The following is a 17,209-nucleotide window of genomic DNA, read 5'->3' on the forward strand; positions in this document are numbered from 1 at the left end:
GAGCTGTTCTCTACCAAAGAGGCAGAGGGCTGCCACCGGTGCCACACTCCTGCATTCTGAAGTGTGCAGGGGCGTGGCCCGGCAGACTCGAAACCCAGACACACAGAAGCACAGAAGGAGCTGGCAGGGAAGTAAGAAGGGCAACTGGGAGGGCCCTTAGCAAGAAGGGGAGGGCCCGGCTCTCCTGACACCTTGGGTGGGGGCCTCATCACTTGGGCTGTTGGGACATCAGTAGTCCACTTCTTCCACTCTCCCACTCCAACCCCATCTCAACATGTGAAAATTCTTAACCTTGGGATAAAATATAGACTTCCCCAACCCCTAGAAACCAAACACTCCCTTGATAGCCCCCTACCCCACACACGTAACACCATCACGCCTGGGGATGGGGGTCCGGACACAGAGCCTTCCCACCTCCTCCCCATTACCCATCATACGTGCTGCTATCCATCTTGAATGGACAACCCCAAGCATAGACTGTAAAAACGGCCTCCACACTCAGTCACATAGACCCCACATCAGACACCTGACACATAGATTCCCCGTCAGGCACATATTTAACACACATATGCCCCACCCCCACCTCCCCAGGAGTTTATATGCACAGCCCATCCCTTAGCCCATGGACCCAGGCACAGAACCACCACCAGGGACTCAGACTCTGGGGAACCCCTCATCCCAGCCCTCTCCCAAGCACACTCAGACCTTCTCCCACCCACTCCCCCTCACAGAACTCCAGACCCAGAGGAACTCCTCCAAGGACCTCAAACACACTCACTGTCCAGGGCAGGAAGGGCTGAGGGTGGCTGGTCTGAGAGTTGGCTGGTCTACCGGGAAACAGGGGTGGGGGAGGGCTAACAGCACAGGAGTGGGGTTCAAACAGCCCTTCTGCCCCCCCAGCAGGAAAAGACTCCAGCGTCCACTTCCTGGCAGGGCCAGAACCTCCCTGGGGGTATCTCCGGGCTTCCGGAGGAGTTGGAATGCCCAGGGAGGGAGCTAAGGCCTCACACTGGATAAGAGCCAAATTCCTTAGAGCAGCACCCCCATGCCAGCAACGTGCTTTCCCAGTCTCCTTCACAAGAGGCTTCCAGCTATCAGGGCAGATTCTGTTCTCTCTAAGCCCCCTCCTCTTCACCCCCCTTCTCCACCCAGTGAAATGAAGCCAGGATACCAGGTGCCAGGCATGGGTTCATCCAAGCCTCAGAAAGAGGCTGTTTATTGAAAGCTATTCTGACATCATTTTCCAGACTGCTTTGCAGTCTTGGGACCAGGAATAGGACTAGGGTGAGAGTCCTCTTGTGACTATGGGGGGGAGGGAGTATGGCTCTCCCCATACCCAGGGCTCAGTTGAGGGCACTCCTGCGAGTGGCAGACGTGGTCCTGATGGAATAGGTCTTGAGAGTCCCAGGCCCTCCACTGCTTGAGAATCTCAGGGCATTGCTGCCCATGGTTCCCCCGAAGGTCAACCCACCGCCACCACCTCCAGTGGTGTTCACCACAGCTGGAAGAGAAGACTCCATAAGCACGAAGCCCACAGCTGAGAGACCATCCCTTCACTACAACCCATGCTCCTGCCATAGCTGCCCTTCTTCCCTCCACCTACCACCTCCATTTCCCACCACCTACCAGGGGCCAGCCCGGAAGAAGCTTCAGACAGCAGCGTGTGTGTGTGTGTGTGTGTGTGTGTGTGTGTGTGTGTGTGTGTCAGGGTACTCCACACATGTCCCTTGCCCCACCTTGCCCTCTTAAAAGGGTTCCCTAGGATGTTGAGTCTGGCTGGATGGGAGCTCCAGGGCATCTGCTGGAAGCTATTAAAGGGAAGGAAGCTCCTGGTCCCTGAAAAGCCAGGTCCTCAGTTCAATATACCATCTCACAGACCCTGCTCAGTCTGTACAGCACAGGGGGTGCGCCAAAGCCAAGGACTTACAGATGTTCAGGGCTCCCACTCCATTTCCGTCCAACCTGGGGGCAGAGTAAAGACTTGTGAAAGCAGCTCTTTCCTCAGTGCTAGAAGAGGCACTCTCAGGAACCCCCACATCCAGTCCCCAAGTAGTATTGGTGTTCCTTCCTATCCCCACACTTCCAGCCTTCCTTCAGCCTTGTTGCAAAATGAACAAGGAGGAGTGGGGGTCAGGGTTCACTTAGGCCCTCCTCCCTAATGGCTATATGACCTTGGGAATGTCTCAGAGCTTCCATTTCTTCACCTATAAATAGGGTCTAACTCAGTACCAACCTCGCAGGGTTGTTTGTGAGGGTTAAATGACATAATTTACCTAAAGGCCTGGGCACACGGGATTTGGTAAATGGTAGCCGCTCTTATTATTATGTAGACAGCTGCCTCCCCTAACCAGATCATAAAATCCTGAAAATCAGCTATAGCTTACTGATTTCCTGTTTCTCCAGCTCCAGTCAGGCACGTAGTAATTAACATGTGTTGAAATAACTAGTGTATTGTGGACTGAGCGAATGCAGTTCCAGCTGGGACTGAGGTGGGAACGGGGAGGAAAAGTGGGGTGGCTTCAAGCAGCCTGTGGGGCTGAAAACACATCTTGCAATGGAAGTTAAACATCCATCCAAGACAGCTGGGTGTGTTTGCTTTGTGACGCACAGCCCCACTGTCACCAAGCCCTTGGCCCTGGGGATGAGTTTACTCTGCAGTGGGGAGGGTACGCCTCACTTTTATGGAGGGAGTGAGGGAGCCCACCTGGCCTCAGCAGCCCCAAGTCCAGGAAGGCGGCAAAGCAATGGTAAAGGGCCAAGAAACGGGCCGGCTAGGAAGCTTCCAGGCCCCTTATTCAAACAGCTGGGAGGTGAAACCAGTCTGGAAGGAGAGGCGGGAAGGAGGAAAGTTGGCACTTATCTTTGTGAGAACAAAGTGCTGGGAGTTGCCAGCAGTTTTATTTTTGTTTTTTGTTTTTGTTGGGGGTGGTTCGTAGCCAGGCTGCAATCAGACAGCAATTTCGTATAAGAATTTCTAGTACAAAGCCTAAAGAACTCAAAAGGAAGAGACATGAACATCTCAGGCTCTAGTGATTTGTGTAATTTTTCTTTTCTCATCTTAAATAATTATTTGTTTTTATGCCTAATTTTATATTTGTAACTTTATATTCTAGGGAAAAAAGTTCCCCAAATTGCATGAGTTTCTAAGACCATAAATCTTAGATGTGTCCCTGGGAAGGGCTGAGGGGTTAAGGGTTAAAAACAAGGTGTCCATCTCCACATTCCCTAAGGGGATCTAAGCCCAGATGATAGCAACCTGGGAGGAATGTCGCCATCCCTGAGCTTTGGCCCGCATATCTATCCACAGGAGAAAATGAATCAGGCCCCACTTTAAGCATCCTGCAGCTCTGATTCTGTGAGGAAGAAAGGCCCAGGGTCTGCATTCCCAAGAAAGTGGGGCCCTTGCACCCACGGTGGAGAAGGGCGCAGAGAGAGGCATCTTGGCTGGGACAGTTGGGCTCAGGGGCTGCCCTGTGCCCCAGATCAGCTGCTTTCTCTTTCTAGAGGCCTTTGGTGTTCAATTCATTCCCACAGAGGTAAGTGCCAACTTTCCTCCTTCCCACCTCTCCTTCCAGACTGATTTTGGCATTCAGGCACTCTTCAGTACTCTCCAGTACTCTCTTATTCCCCAACTCCTTCCTCTCCACTCCATTCATCCCCATCTTCTCTCCCCAGCCTTCTGGACTAATACTCAGAAAAGAAAAAGTTCTTCGTAAACTCAGCATTTTATAAATTCTAGTCTCTGAGTGTTTCCTTTGTAGATGTTTTGTCTTCTCAACCCCTGGGGAGAAGCATGCTCCCCGAGGGCAGAAACATGTCTTACATATTATCTATCTCTGTGTTAGGTTCCAACTAACCAAGCCATGAGGAGTTCTACTTCTGGGCCTTTGCCCACACTGTTCCTTCTCACCCTCTTCAAATCCTAACCTTCCCCCAAGGCACAACTCTAAAGTCTGTCTGTTGACTGAATGAATCAACCAATCCATCAAGAATGAAGGCCAGATTTCATGGACACAGATTCCATGTCTTTCATGAAGAGTTCCCTACAAAACTAACCCATCCCGGCCTCCTCTCAGGCTGCAGGGGAGTATACGAATATCTCTGAGGACAGAGGAAAATTAACCTCCTCCACCAGTCAGTCAATACCACATGACTTAGCACTTTATATAGTGAGAAGCAACCTGGTATTATAGAAGATGCTTGAACCAGGAATTGGCAGAGACTGAGTGTACACTGGCCCTGTCCCCTCAATGAACCATAGTTTCTCCTCTGTATCAATAATACCTGACCTGCTTACCTGAATGTGTTCTAAGGATCAAATAAGAAGACCCTGCTATTGGCCGCCACACCCATGAATGGGCTGTTATTACTTCAACACTCCCACTGTGCATTATACTACGAGGTCTAGGTCATTTCATCAAGGGCAAAGAAGTAAGCATCAGCTGCACCCTCCATGTCCCTCCCACTGGCGATGGAATAATGTCACACCCAGGCCCCACTGAACCCCGTGACCTCACCGGCTCTCCTCGCCCTCCAGCAGCTTGCGGTAGGTGGCAATCTCAATGTCCAGGGCCAGCTTGATGTTCATCAGCTCCTGGTACTCTCGAAGCTGCCGGGCCATGTCCTGCTTGGCTCGCTGCAGGGCAGCCTCCAGCTCCTCCTGCTTAGCACGTGCATCCTTGAGTGCCAGCTCCCCATGCTCCTCAGCCTCAGCGATGGCAGCCTCCAGCTTGGCACGCTGTGAGTAGTAGAGGAGCTGTGAGGTGGGGGCAGCCCTCGACAGTCACTGCCTTCCTGCCTCCCCATCCTGCAGCAAGAACCTGGGCAACTTGCATACTGGGCTTCCTTGGCATCAGCCTATTTCCCCAATTATCAAAGGATCCCAAGGGTTAAAAACAGGGCTTCTCATACCCAATACCTACATTCCAATTCTGTCTTACTATTTATGAGATCTTGGAATGAATCAACCCTTCTAAGCCAAAGTCTCCTCTTTTCTATAATACCAATAATCACAGTGTCTACCTCATAAGGATATTGTGAGAATTAAGTGAGGTAACACACAAGTCCTTGGCACAGTGTCTAGCACACAGTAAGTGCTTCATAAATGCTATTATGGAGGAACTCCAAAGCCATGGGAGCCAGGTTGAGTCTCCCAGGCAGCTGATAAGAACCAAAAATTACCTTCAAAACAGGAACCATGTGGGATATAAACCTAAAAGCAACAAATGAGCAGGACAAACAGAGACTCATGGACATGGACTATAGACTAGTGGTTACTAGTGGTGTAGGGGAGGAGGGGGCCTGGGTAGATGGGGTAAAGGAGGTCAAATATAGGGGGGTAGGGGTAGGGTGAAGTGGGTAAAGGGGATCAAATATACGGTAGCTAAAGGAAACTGGACTTCGGGTGGTAAATGCCCAATAGAATATATAGATATCAAATGATAATGTACATTTGAAAATCATATAATTGTATTAATCAATGTTATCCCGATAAATTTATAAAGAAGAAAGAAAAAGAAAGAAAGAAAGAAAGAAAGAAAGAAAGAAAGAAAGAAAGAAAGAAAGAAAGAAAGACGAAAAAGAAAACAGGAACCGGCTTGAAAATGGGAACTTGGAACAGAGAGTCACTGCTTGAAATCCCCAGACCTAATATGTATGATTAACTGTCCCTAGGTTTGGGAGGGGTGGTTATATTCACAATAGACCTGAGCAGCAGCTGCCACTTCCTGCCTCACATTAGTGCTCCCTCTGCTTGTGGCACCGGGGCCTATCTAGTCCCAGGCCTCATCTTGTCAGCTCAGAGGGCCCGTTCCCTACCCCAGGGCTTTTCCTCCTTCCTTCTCACTGACCATTTCCTGCCCTCAGGTCCTCTCACCTCAGCTCATACACTCTGCCTTTCTTCCCAGCCCCGCCAAACCTCCCAGGAGGTCTCCTGATGCTCTCTGCCCCTCATCCACCTGTCAGTGCCTTCCCTGTCATGCTTGCCTTGGCCAAGGTCCATCCTACTGCCTCTGGGCCCCTTGACAGTGGCATACACTCCAACTCTGGGGATTGGCTCTGCCCGTTGTGTGATAGGAGAACCAAATGCACTGGAAGCTGCAGGATTCCGACAACTGCCATTTATTATTCTGTGCCTCCCCTACAGCCTGGAAGCTGGCTTGCTTCACCGGTGATTCATGGCCCTGCATCTGTGCCAGAAGGCAGCCTCCACCCTCCTATCAAGAGGCCAGCAGGACTCCAAGGGGAGGACATTTCTAAGCAAATCACCCCCAGTCCCATGGTCCCATGCTCCCAGCTCATCTGGAAGTCAGCTCTCTGAAGCTGCCACACAGTTCACCTTCCCTCCCTCCCCACTGCACACACCTGCTCAGGCTTAGCTGCCCCACCCACCCCATGCCTCTCCTCTGAGACCTGTGCCCCAACCATGCTCCAGGTGCTGGGAAGGGAGGAGCAGTAAACCAGACAGATGGGATCCCTGCTGCTAAGGTATTTTTTATATTCCAGTGGAGGTAGGGGGTAATCAATACTTAATAAGACAAAACAATTTAGATAGTGATAGGTGCTTCAGAGAACTTCAGATAGACTGCTGATAGAGTAGCTAGGTGTTTGAGGAAGCCATCTCTGAGGCCTTTTATCCTAAACCCCATGGACAGGAAAGGGGCATTCATGTACAGAGCTGGGAGAACCACATTCCAGGTAGAAGGAACATTAAGTTCAAAATCCTTGAAGCATGAAGATGCTTGGCAAATGCAAGGTACAGGAAGTGGGCTAATATGGTCAGAGCATGGTGAGTGAGAGAGTGGTAGGGAGTGAGGTCAGGGTTGGGCAGGGCCTTATGAGCCATAGTAAGGGTTTCTGCTGGCTGCTGTGCCCCCCACCTCCACCCCCCATTTCACAACTGTGAGCTCCCGGGTATAATATCTTGCACTCAGAGCTGGGTGCAAGGAGAGTACTCAGTACCAATGTGGTAACAAACGGTGGTTCTCTGGCCGGCCAGATTCCTTCCACAGGCTCTATGCCCAGCTAGGATGCCTCTCCTCCCTTCGGCCCAAGCCAGGACCCAGCGAAGAACATTCTGTCCTGGAGATCTTACAAGTGATCCTGTGAGACTTCAGCTGCACCAGCCTCAGCTCTGGGGAGATTAGGGGAGGGAGTTGGGGGCCAGGGACAGGGTTCATACCACAAGTGCCCACACACCTGGTTCTTGATGGTGTCGATCTCAGCCTGCAGCCTTTGGATGGCCCGGTTCATCTCCGCAATCTCATTCCGGGTATTCCGGAGGTCATCTCCATGCTTCCCAGCCCGGGCCTGGAGGGTCTCAAACTGGAGAGGCCATACAGAGAAGTATGGCAGGGAGTGGAAAATGATTATGGGCGATTCATCTCTCTTCCCACCCAAGGAAGGCCTATGGTTGTGGGCGACAAGCCCTCTTGGCTTATCTTCCCAAGGAGGGACGGTATGACTCCCAGCAACCCTCACCCGATGCCAGGAGACCAGACATTAGGCAGTGGGTTGGGGCTCAGTGTCCTCCCAGCCCAAGAGCCTTGTCCACACTCACCCTCACCTCTGTCCCCAAGCCTCGCAGGGATCTGTGGTTTTGCCTTGCTATCCCTTCCAGCCAGGTCAGGGAGGACAAGGATGTCTCCCAGGGCCTATCCCCATTGATTCTGAGCCTTTTCTCATTCCCATAATGCCATAGTGCTGGAGAATCACTAGAAGTCTGAGACCCTCATCTGAGAGCCCTTCCTCAACACCACTTATTTCACAGATGAGGAGAATGAGTCCCAGGGAATGAAGGCACTGCCCAAGGATCACAGAGCGAGTCTGAGCCCAGGTCTGTGTTCTCACCTGTGTACCATGATGACTTCATATCTCTGCAGAGACAGCCCTCTATGCTGCTTCAAACCCTGTCTCAGGCTCCCTCCCCCAGCACCCCCACCCATTCCCTCAGCAAGTGCAGTCACCTGCCCTGCCTCCACGTGGCTCCTGGTCTGGAGCCCTAGGATCCACGATCTAGTCCCTTTTCTTCCACCTACTAGCTATGTAGAGGTAGGCAGATTATTTAACTTTTCTGTGCCTCAGTTTCCTCATCTGTAAAATGAGGATAACAATAGTGCGTACCTAATAGGGCTGTTCAGTGGGTTAAATAAGACAATACAGGTTAATGTCTGAAACACTGCCTGGCACTGTGAATACTTACCAAATTCTGGCTATTGTAATTATTAACCCATGTCCACTTCCTCTGCCCTGCTCCCCAATCAGGGCAGGGCCCTGGCCTTCACATCCTGTTTTTTCCAGGACACTAGGGAACACTGCAGACTTAACCACTGCTGCCTGCCAGAACAATGAGACCCAGGCCCTAAAGGCTTGAGACAGAGAGAGCAGAAAGAAAAGCTGCCATTGAGAACCTTGCAGGGGGAAGACATGTGTCCCCACGGGCCACACACCTTGGTCTGGTACCAGGCCTCGGCCTCGGCCTGGCTGCGGTTGGCCATCTCCTCATACTGGGCTTTGACCTCGGCGATGATGCCATCCAGGTCCAGGGAGCGGCTGTTGTCCATGGACAGTACCACGGATGTGTCAGAGATCTGGGCCTGCAGCTCTGACAACTCCTATAGGGACCAGACAGAACATCAGGACTCAGGGTACGACCCGCCCTTGTTCTTACACCCAACCAGGGATTCTCCACATACACACCAAGGAAAGAGCAAAGGAGAAGAGGCTGGAGTAGGTGTGATTCATCAGGCAGCAAGGGGGCACAGACCAGCACCAGCTGAAGGGTTCCGCCTACCCTGGCTCCCTGAAGAGTCCATTAGCAATATTCCACATAAGAGTCTGATGGGATTACAGCAGATAAAGTGACAGAGTGTGGTGAGCGGTGATGACTCCTGCTATGAGATGCTACTGGAACATGAGCTCTACTGTGAAGGGGATCTCTAGGGGGTGGGTAAAATAAGTCATATTCTGCCCTATAATGGAACACTCTGCAACCTTTAAAACTGATGATACGGTTGTATTTGCAAACAGGGAACTATATCCATGGTATACTGTTACATGGAAAAAGTATGGTTCTATTTTTATTAAAATATATGTCTGGCTGTATATATGTACAAGAATAGTCCAAAAAGGTAGATACCAAGATGATAAGAGCAGGTATAAGTGACCTGTTTTCAATCTTATGCTTTACTTAATTTCCTGGGAATTTTTGCGATGTATTTCTTCCATAATGAGAAGAAAATTACATATATATTTATATGCACACACACACACATATATACACACATACATATGCATGCATATATATAATGTGTGATAGACATATGAAGACCTACCCCGAGATTAGAAGCACTCAAAGCAAGCTTCAAGAATCCAGCCCCTGAAATTAACACATGTGGAAATTCACTCTGAGGGGCTAAATGGAGGCTGGTTGTTCAAGCAAAGACTAGCCTGAACTGAGAGCTGTACTTAACCTCTCATGTAATTATGTCCCAGACCAACCCTGCCAGATGACTAGGCACCCTTCTGCCTAGGGCCCAAGGTACACAGTGATGGGAATGGAGAGGATTTTAAGTCCTGCGAGAGAAAAAGCTATAAGGCCATGGCAAGCGTGAGAGAGAGAGAATGAGATGGAAGGGAAGACAGATAGAGTGGTTGGTTGGTGGGCAGCCTCACATCCAGCCCTTCTGGGTGGAAACCCTCAGGCACTCCAGTCTCTCCTGCCTCAGGCCCCCTGCACGCCCCTCCCAGCCCGCCTTTGAACACTGTGTTAGCCCTAGATTCCTTGACATCTTCCTGGCTCCTTTCGGTCCCTCCCAGTCCTCCTTCCAGACAAATGGTCATTCCATGTCTCTGGAAGGCCAACACTGACTGACCCCACCCTGCCCTGCTCCTCCATTATGGATTCCTGAGTCGAGAAAGAATAAAGAGCAGGATAAAGGTACCCTCATACACATAACACATATCCAGACTGGCCCAGAGGCACACGGTGAACCAGATGGCACCCTGGTTAGGACATGTAGGACATGACATGTCTCCCACCCCTGAAGTCCTCACCGTCTCATAGAAGGTCTTGAAGAAGTCGATCTCGTCATTCAGGGCATTCACCTTGGCCTCCAACTCTACCTTATTCATGTAGGCATTGTCCACATCCTGGGGGTGGTGATGAGAGGGGTAGAAAGATACCATGTCCTCAGTACATGAATATTTAGCAGGGTGGGAATATACCAGTACTGTCCAGCCCACGGGGTCAACCACCACTGCCCTACCAAGAAACATGATTTTTCCAGGCTGCCTGACATGCCCATGCCAGGAAGTTACCTCCAGTGGACCCTCCCAGGCTGTGTGATGGACATTATCTCCATGTAACCCCAGGACTAGTGGTGCCTTTCCGGCACTGGTAACACAGAGCAGCCTGAAGCTCCAAACCTAGCACTTTACCAGTTCCTAAAGGTCTTGGTGGTTTGGACACACCCCTGGCTCTGCCACCTATTAGCTCTGTGAACAAATCACTTTGACTTTGTGAGCCTCAACTTCTCATCAAATAAGCAAGCATAAAATCATTCAGATACCAGGACACTGCTCCCAGAGATGAAACATCTCAAGCTTAAATGTTTAATTTGTAGCATGGATGATTCCAATGCAGGGAGCCACAGAATATGCTACATGGCCAGATTATGTCTAGGCCCCTTCTAGCCATGCCTTCCTGTGGTTAAACTCCTATGGGTAGGGCCCACTTTTACCTATCCCTGAATCTCCAAGGGCGAGCTGCATTTATGTGGATGGGCCTGGAATACTCAGCCGCTTAGTGAATGTCTGTTGAATCAGAATCTTAAATCAAGGCCCTCTAAGATATTTCTAAGGCCTTCCAACCTTGGCTCACTTTTCCGGGAATGAGGAACTCACTCTGCTTCAAGACAGCTCATTCCATTCATTCAGCAAATATTTCAAGTCTGCCATGTGCCTGCCACCTTTGTCTGTAATGAAGTGTTCTGTGGTAAAGCACTTCCTTATTTGGGGCTGAAATCTCCTTTTCTAATCTTTATCCTTTATTAATTCTAACGCTTCCAGGCCTAGAAACGAGTCTAGTAACTCACCACACACACACACACACATGCGCACGCACTATGCTATAAGGGCCTGGCTTCTAGATGTTGCCTCCAAGCCCATCACTTCCTTCTTGTAGACCCCAGACCAGACTTTGGTCACAAGTCCCTATTGGATGCTCAGGAGAGAGGGCCACGTGGTCCACTGTCCCATGTATTCAGACAACAACTCCCCACAACCCCTCCTACCTTTCCCTCTCACCTTTTTCAGCACCACAAACTCATTCTCAGCAGCGGTGCGCCGGTTAATTTCCTCTTCATACCTGCAGTGGAGGAAGACAGGATGTTGGTGCAGCTTTGCCTTTATCCCTGCCTCAGATCCGGGTACAAAAATCTACCCTGCATCACCCTCACCCCCTCCATAATGGCACGCCTGAAAAAACAGGCGTCAGCTATAAAACCCAATGTCCCTGACATTCATACGGCTATTTCTCAGGCTTTCAATCTTGGCATGAGATGGGGTGGGGGGTTGGGGGGAGGGGGGAGGGATCAGAGAACATATATGAATTAAAGGACAAAGGTTGCATATACTGGGAATGAGAAAGCAAATAATAAAAGTTGTGCTTATGTACTTCATATGGGGCCTGCACTGTTAGTCCTTCCCATGCAATAGCTCACAACAATCTTATAACAATGATACAATGATTAGCAGGGCAAGGGAACAAAGGCACAAAGAGGTAGAGTAACCTGTCCAGTCACTAAGCCAATAAGTGGCAAAGCCCAGACTTGAACCCTGGCACATCCCTTGACCACTATCTAATCTCACCCACTGAGCAGGGTACAGGGCCCCTAAAGGGGAGGAACCTTGTGGAATAAGGAAGGGGATGCATAAATTCCTGGAAGAATAGGCCCCAACTAGATGAATAGCCCCCATCCCCCTTTTCATCCCTCTTTCTCCCAAGGAGCCAGCCCCACCCATAGGAGGATATCAGCAAAGCAAGGCACAAAGCAAAAGAGCACATGGGCCTGACCCAGTATATATTTGGAAAATTTAATAAAAAGGCATCAGCGAGAGGAACTCGCAGTGCTCAAGAGCTGCTGGGAAGCAACAGGAACAACACGGGCAACTGCAGTGGGGAGAAGGATGCTCAGGCTGGCAGAGCCCCTCCAGGAGCCCAGACTCCCAAGGTCCCACTCCCTCAGGTCCTACAGAATAGTTACAGAAATCTCCTTGAGCAGCGGTCCCCACCTTTTCAACACCGGGGACCAGTGCTCCTATGAGAACCTAATGCCTGATGATCTGAGGTGGAGCTGAGGTGGTGATGCTAGCTCTGCAAATACAGATGAAGCTTTGCTCCCTTGGCTGCCACTCACCTCCTGCTGTGCGGCCCAGTTCCTAACAGGCCACAAACCAGTACCAGTCCACAGCCTGGGGGTTGGGGACCCTGTCCTTGAGGCTAGCTGTCCACTCCTGCCACAGCACTGTGCCAGGTCGTCACTGGGCAGCTGCACCCAGGACCCTCCCTGCTCTCCTTCCAGCCCTTCCTTCAGTTTCAGCCCACAGCTCAGCTTGGCTCCACAGGAAAGGGGAGTGTGTATGCACATGACATCAGGGGTTCACGTGTTGCCCCAGGCCTTCCCTGCCCTGTACCTGTCTCTTCCACCTGCTGTGCAATTTATACTGTTGACTATTGCCCTAGGGAAGTGGGGGGTGGACACTCTCCCCGGCAGCCTTTGTTTATTCTACCTCAGGTCAGAGCCAGTATCCCTACTCTGGCTTAGTCATGTACCTCTAGGCAGAGCACAGAACTCACTCACTATCCCCAGTGCCCAGCCCTAGCCTCAAGCTTTGGTTTCTATTCAATGAGAAAAGAGAACTCGGTGGGCACCTAAAAGGCCAGTCCTCAAAATCCCAGCTTTCCTGGCCCCTGTACTCCTTGCCCCTCCTGGCAGCCTCCTTTCTGGTTCCTACCCTGACCAGACCCACCCCTCAAGTTTCTGCAACCTCTCCCTCAGCTCACAATGATCATTCTCTCTCCTTGCTTCTTTCTAGCCCAAGTTGGTACCATGTCTCCTCCTGGGAGTCAGGGGCCCAAAATTCAAGTCCCAGCTCTCTCAATGATGTGCTGTGTAATCTGGATCAAGTACCTAAAACCCTCTGGTCTCTAATTACTCACCTGAAAAAAAATGAAGCTGTTCTAGAATAATCTGTTAGGATCGTGCAAGTTCTGAAGCACATCCATCAGAGGACAGCTTCTGCCCTACTCTCTTGGGATCGTGGCCAGACGCCCAAAGGGAAAAGGGCAGGTCAAGGCTAGGACAAGGTATATTACTGGGAGTAATTGAGGAGAAAAGACCAGAATGACTTGGAAACAGCCCTCAGGAATACAGAGGAGCTAGGAAAAGCAGGGAATGTTAGTTAAGACTCTCGCTTCAGAGGTTACTGTATGAGCAGCTGTACCCGCTGACTCCTAACCCCGAGGGGACTTGTGGAGGGCCAACCAATCGGGGGTTAGGGAGCACATTGGCCCAGGACATGGATCCCCACAAGTGGCATTAGGGGTCAGTACTTATTCTTGAAGTCTTCCAAAACATCCTTTGTGCTCCGCAGCTCCACCTCTAGGCGGCTGCCATCCATCTGCAGGGCTTCGAGCTGGTTGCGCAAGCCAGCAATATGGGCTTCAAAGATGCCCGGGAGGGAGCTGCTCTTGGCCGACTTCTGCTCCTGCAGCAGTGCCCACTTGGTCTCCAGCAGCTTGTTCTGCTGCTCCAGAAACCGCACCTAGAAGAGAAATGGAGGAGAAAACTTATGAGGGGCAGACCATGTCTCCCACAGTGGGGTTGGGAGGGTCTTCAGCCACCCAGCAGAGCCCAAGCTCCCACAGAATGTTCGCCCCTACCTGAGCCCTCAGTCCTTGGCCCTCTCCTCCTGGAAACCCAACCACAGCAAGCCTCTTCCCCAGAATTCTGTCTTGAGTGTCTCAGAGTGTGACCAAGGGGTCAGGTGTACCTGGTTCATGGACGTGTTCTTGCAATTGTGCTTTAGGGTCTCCTCCCTCCTGTGCTTCCCATCACATTACAGGTGATCTTCTCCCTCTTCCTCTTTGAAGGGCTTCCCCTTCCTGTCTGTGTCCCAGTCCTGACTCAGCTCCCTTCTTTCAGGCTGGTACCTGTCTCTTCCTTAGTGTCCTCTCTCCCCTTTTCCTTTCCTCCAACAAAGCCTCAGGATAGGGTGCTATAATCCAGTCAATGTAAAATGAGCCCTCGGGCCCAAAAGGCCCATAAGGAGCACCCAGTATGACTAGGGGTGGGAAGCAAGCCTCCCAACCAGCAAGTCAGGGCTGCAGGGCCTGGGGGGCTGAAGACAGTGAGAATAAGCAGCTCTGCTCTCAATCCCTCAACTCCCATCCCTTTGGGATCCAAACAGCCAGGGAAAACTCCTCCCAAATGATCCTTCTCCAGGGCCCCTCAGTGCCCCCTCCCTGCCCCCAGATGGCCTGTCTCCAAAGTGAGGTATAACCTCATTCACCTTTAACCACCAAAGGGAAGCTGGAGGACCAGGTAGGGTGGGGCGGGTGTGGCAGGAAGCCTCCCTCTCTCCCTTTCTCCCTCCCTCCAGCCCTTTGTTTCCAGCATCTGCTTCAGGATAGATGGTGTGTGGGACAGGGGTCTCCGCAGCCCGGAAGGGCATGTAACCCCTCCCCCACCTCCGACTCTACAGAGCCCCCTCGCAGAGAAGGGGGCCCAAAAAGAGAGGAACTCCTGGCACTGGCCAGCGCACCAGTCCTCCCAGCGCCTAGTCCACGTGCAGTCAGGGCTGGGTGGCTGCTGTGGCCTGGAGCATGGCGTGGCATGGCTTGGGCAGGTTGCGGTCGGCTCACCTTGTCGATGAAGGAGGCGAACTTGTCGTTGAGGGTCTTGATCTGCTCGCGCTCCTCCTGGCGCACTTGCTGGATGGAGGGGTCGATGTCCACCTGCAGCGGGGTCAGCAGGCTCTGATTGATGGTGACCTGGTGGATGCCGGCGCCCACCGGGCCCCCGTACGCCGAGTGAATGGCCACGCGCGGCCGTGAGGCTCCGAGGCCGTAAAGGCTGTTGCCTCCGGTGCGCACAGTGCTCAGACGCACCTGCGCACCGCGCCCCGGGAAGGCGGCGGAACGCGAGCTGAAGACCTGGGAGCTAAAGTGAGTGGACATGCTGGCTGCACTGTTGGACTTAGCGGCGAGCGAAAGAAAACCGAACTTGCTGACCTCCAGGGGACCCAGCGTCTTTTATCCGCTAGGCGCGGGCCGATCAGCTTACACAGGTAGGGGCGGAGCCGACTGCCCGCCACCTTTCTCTGATCTTTATTCCGCACCCCCCCAACCCCCGCCCCGGCCCCTCCCCGGGCCGCGCTTCCGCCCTCGGCGCCGCCTACCCGACCCAGGCCCAGGCTTTCAGTCCAAGCCGGAACTGTCCGGAGTGGGGAGGAAGGCCGAAGTCTCCCAGAGCCCCTAATAAAGACGGACGCAGAGGATTGAGAGACAGCGGTCCGAGCCGATCTGAACCGGGTTCAGTCAGTGAAGGCTTCATGAAGGGGCCTTGGGGAATGAGTGGATAATATCCAGATTCCTGAGGCCAGAGGAGAGCCATTAGCGGTAAAAGTTTGGCGGAAGGGGTGGACAAAAAAGTTCTAGTCCAGGTGTCAGACCCCATCCTCCCTCCCAGACTACTGAAAGCCAGAAAGGCGTTCCCTAACTGCCTTCCTCCCCCCAGATCCATCTTCTTCTTGAGATCAACTGGGTTCTTTAGTTGTCTGACCCCAGGGTGGGCCTGGCCTAGCTGGTTTCCCTGGCCACATGCCCCTATACCTCATTTCTATAGAGAAGCTAGGCTAACTGAGGCATGACCCCACTTCTCACCCCCCTCCTCCCCACTCCAGTAGATATGTGAGGCCCAGAGGCCCCTGAGAATGGTTACCCTAGGCCTGAGCTTCCCCCACCCTTGAATCACATTCCTGACTACTTATTTCATTTACCCCTGTAGAGAAAGGAGTCACTCGTGTGTATTTGGAGCACTTCGTGGACGTCTGTATACTTCTGTGGAGCTTCACTGCATGCACACCCTAAACATATGCCGTGCGCATGTCTGTGAACGTTCTTACACAAGTAGAAGTCTATGTTCAGGGGGAGAGGGTATCTCTGGATACACAATTGATCACTTTGGTGTGCACATCCGTGCGTGAGCTTGCATCTGTACTTAAACACTCCTCCCCATCCCCCTATCACTGCCATTTTTCTGTTTAAAGGTCCTCAGCAGTCTCAGACCTAGCTCACGACAGGGATAAAAACTGAACTAGACAGGGAACTCTGGACACCGAGACAGCTAAGCACTGGCCTCCCTTCCCAGTAGCCTCCAGTCACACATGCCACACCCTCTGCACCGCCCGGTGGCCATTTTCCCCAGACCTAGCTTGTTCTCTAGGGGTAGCCCTGAGGAGCTTTTGGAAAAGATAGCTGACAAATTTGTCACCTTTAGTCCAGCCCCACCAGTGAGCTGGCCAGGTTGTCACCTCTGACCAAGCCCTTTTCATTTCAGTTAGGCAAGGACTTCTGTAAGCCAGCCCCTTCTCGAAGATCTCAGTGGTGGCCCATGCCCCCTCCCTTTCCTCTACTCTTTGTTGGTGAGGCTGCTCAGGCCAGAGGCCGAGGAATGCCCAAGGACCTTAAGTGCTATCTGCTGCAGGGTGTTTGTGCACAGTGTGCATGTGTGTGTGAGAGAGAGAGAGCAAAAGAGCACACATGCAAGAGAGCAGGGGGTGAGATTTAACCTTGAATTCTCGGTCCTAGCTTGAAGAGCATACAGATTTCCTGGCCCTATGATATTTGCAGTCATGAGAATCCCACTTCTCCCCACCCCCCATCCCCAAGCAGGCAAGAGACCCATGATTTAATTTCCACAAACTCACATGTGCATACACACACACACACACACACACACACACACCAACTTTCTTACCCTTCAGGGCTCATCCTCAACTCTTTTTTCTTATTACCTCCCACCCCAGCCTCCTACCCCTCCACCCCCCAACCCCACCAACATTTTGCTGCTGGCCTCTCCTGCCCCCTCCAACCTGCAGCCACCCATAGGATCTGCCCTCTGGAGGCCATGCCCTGGCCACACCAGGA

General features: G+C 51.9%; 1 protein-coding gene across 1 annotated transcript; it reads right to left on the reverse strand.

The window, feature by feature from the left end:
• Positions 1-1,183: 1,183 nt before the first annotated feature.
• Positions 1,184-15,334, reverse strand: KRT7 (keratin 7). The gene is made up of 9 exons (XM_016142670.2): positions 14,924-15,334; positions 13,613-13,824; positions 11,305-11,365; positions 10,054-10,149; positions 8,448-8,612; positions 7,198-7,323; positions 4,518-4,738; positions 1,928-1,962; positions 1,184-1,501 (listed from the first exon to the last, which is right to left on the reverse strand). The coding sequence occupies exons 1-9, from the start codon at positions 15,236-15,238 to the stop codon at positions 1,344-1,346; spliced, it is 1,389 nt and encodes a 462-aa protein (XP_015998156.1). The 5' UTR covers positions 15,239-15,334; the 3' UTR covers positions 1,184-1,343.
• Between the last annotated feature and the right edge of the window lie 1,875 nt (positions 15,335-17,209).

Source organism: Rousettus aegyptiacus, unplaced genomic scaffold (assembly GCF_014176215.1).
Source record: "Rousettus aegyptiacus isolate mRouAeg1 unplaced genomic scaffold, mRouAeg1.p scaffold_m13_p_2, whole genome shotgun sequence".
Taxonomy (NCBI): domain Eukaryota; kingdom Metazoa; phylum Chordata; class Mammalia; order Chiroptera; family Pteropodidae; genus Rousettus; species Rousettus aegyptiacus.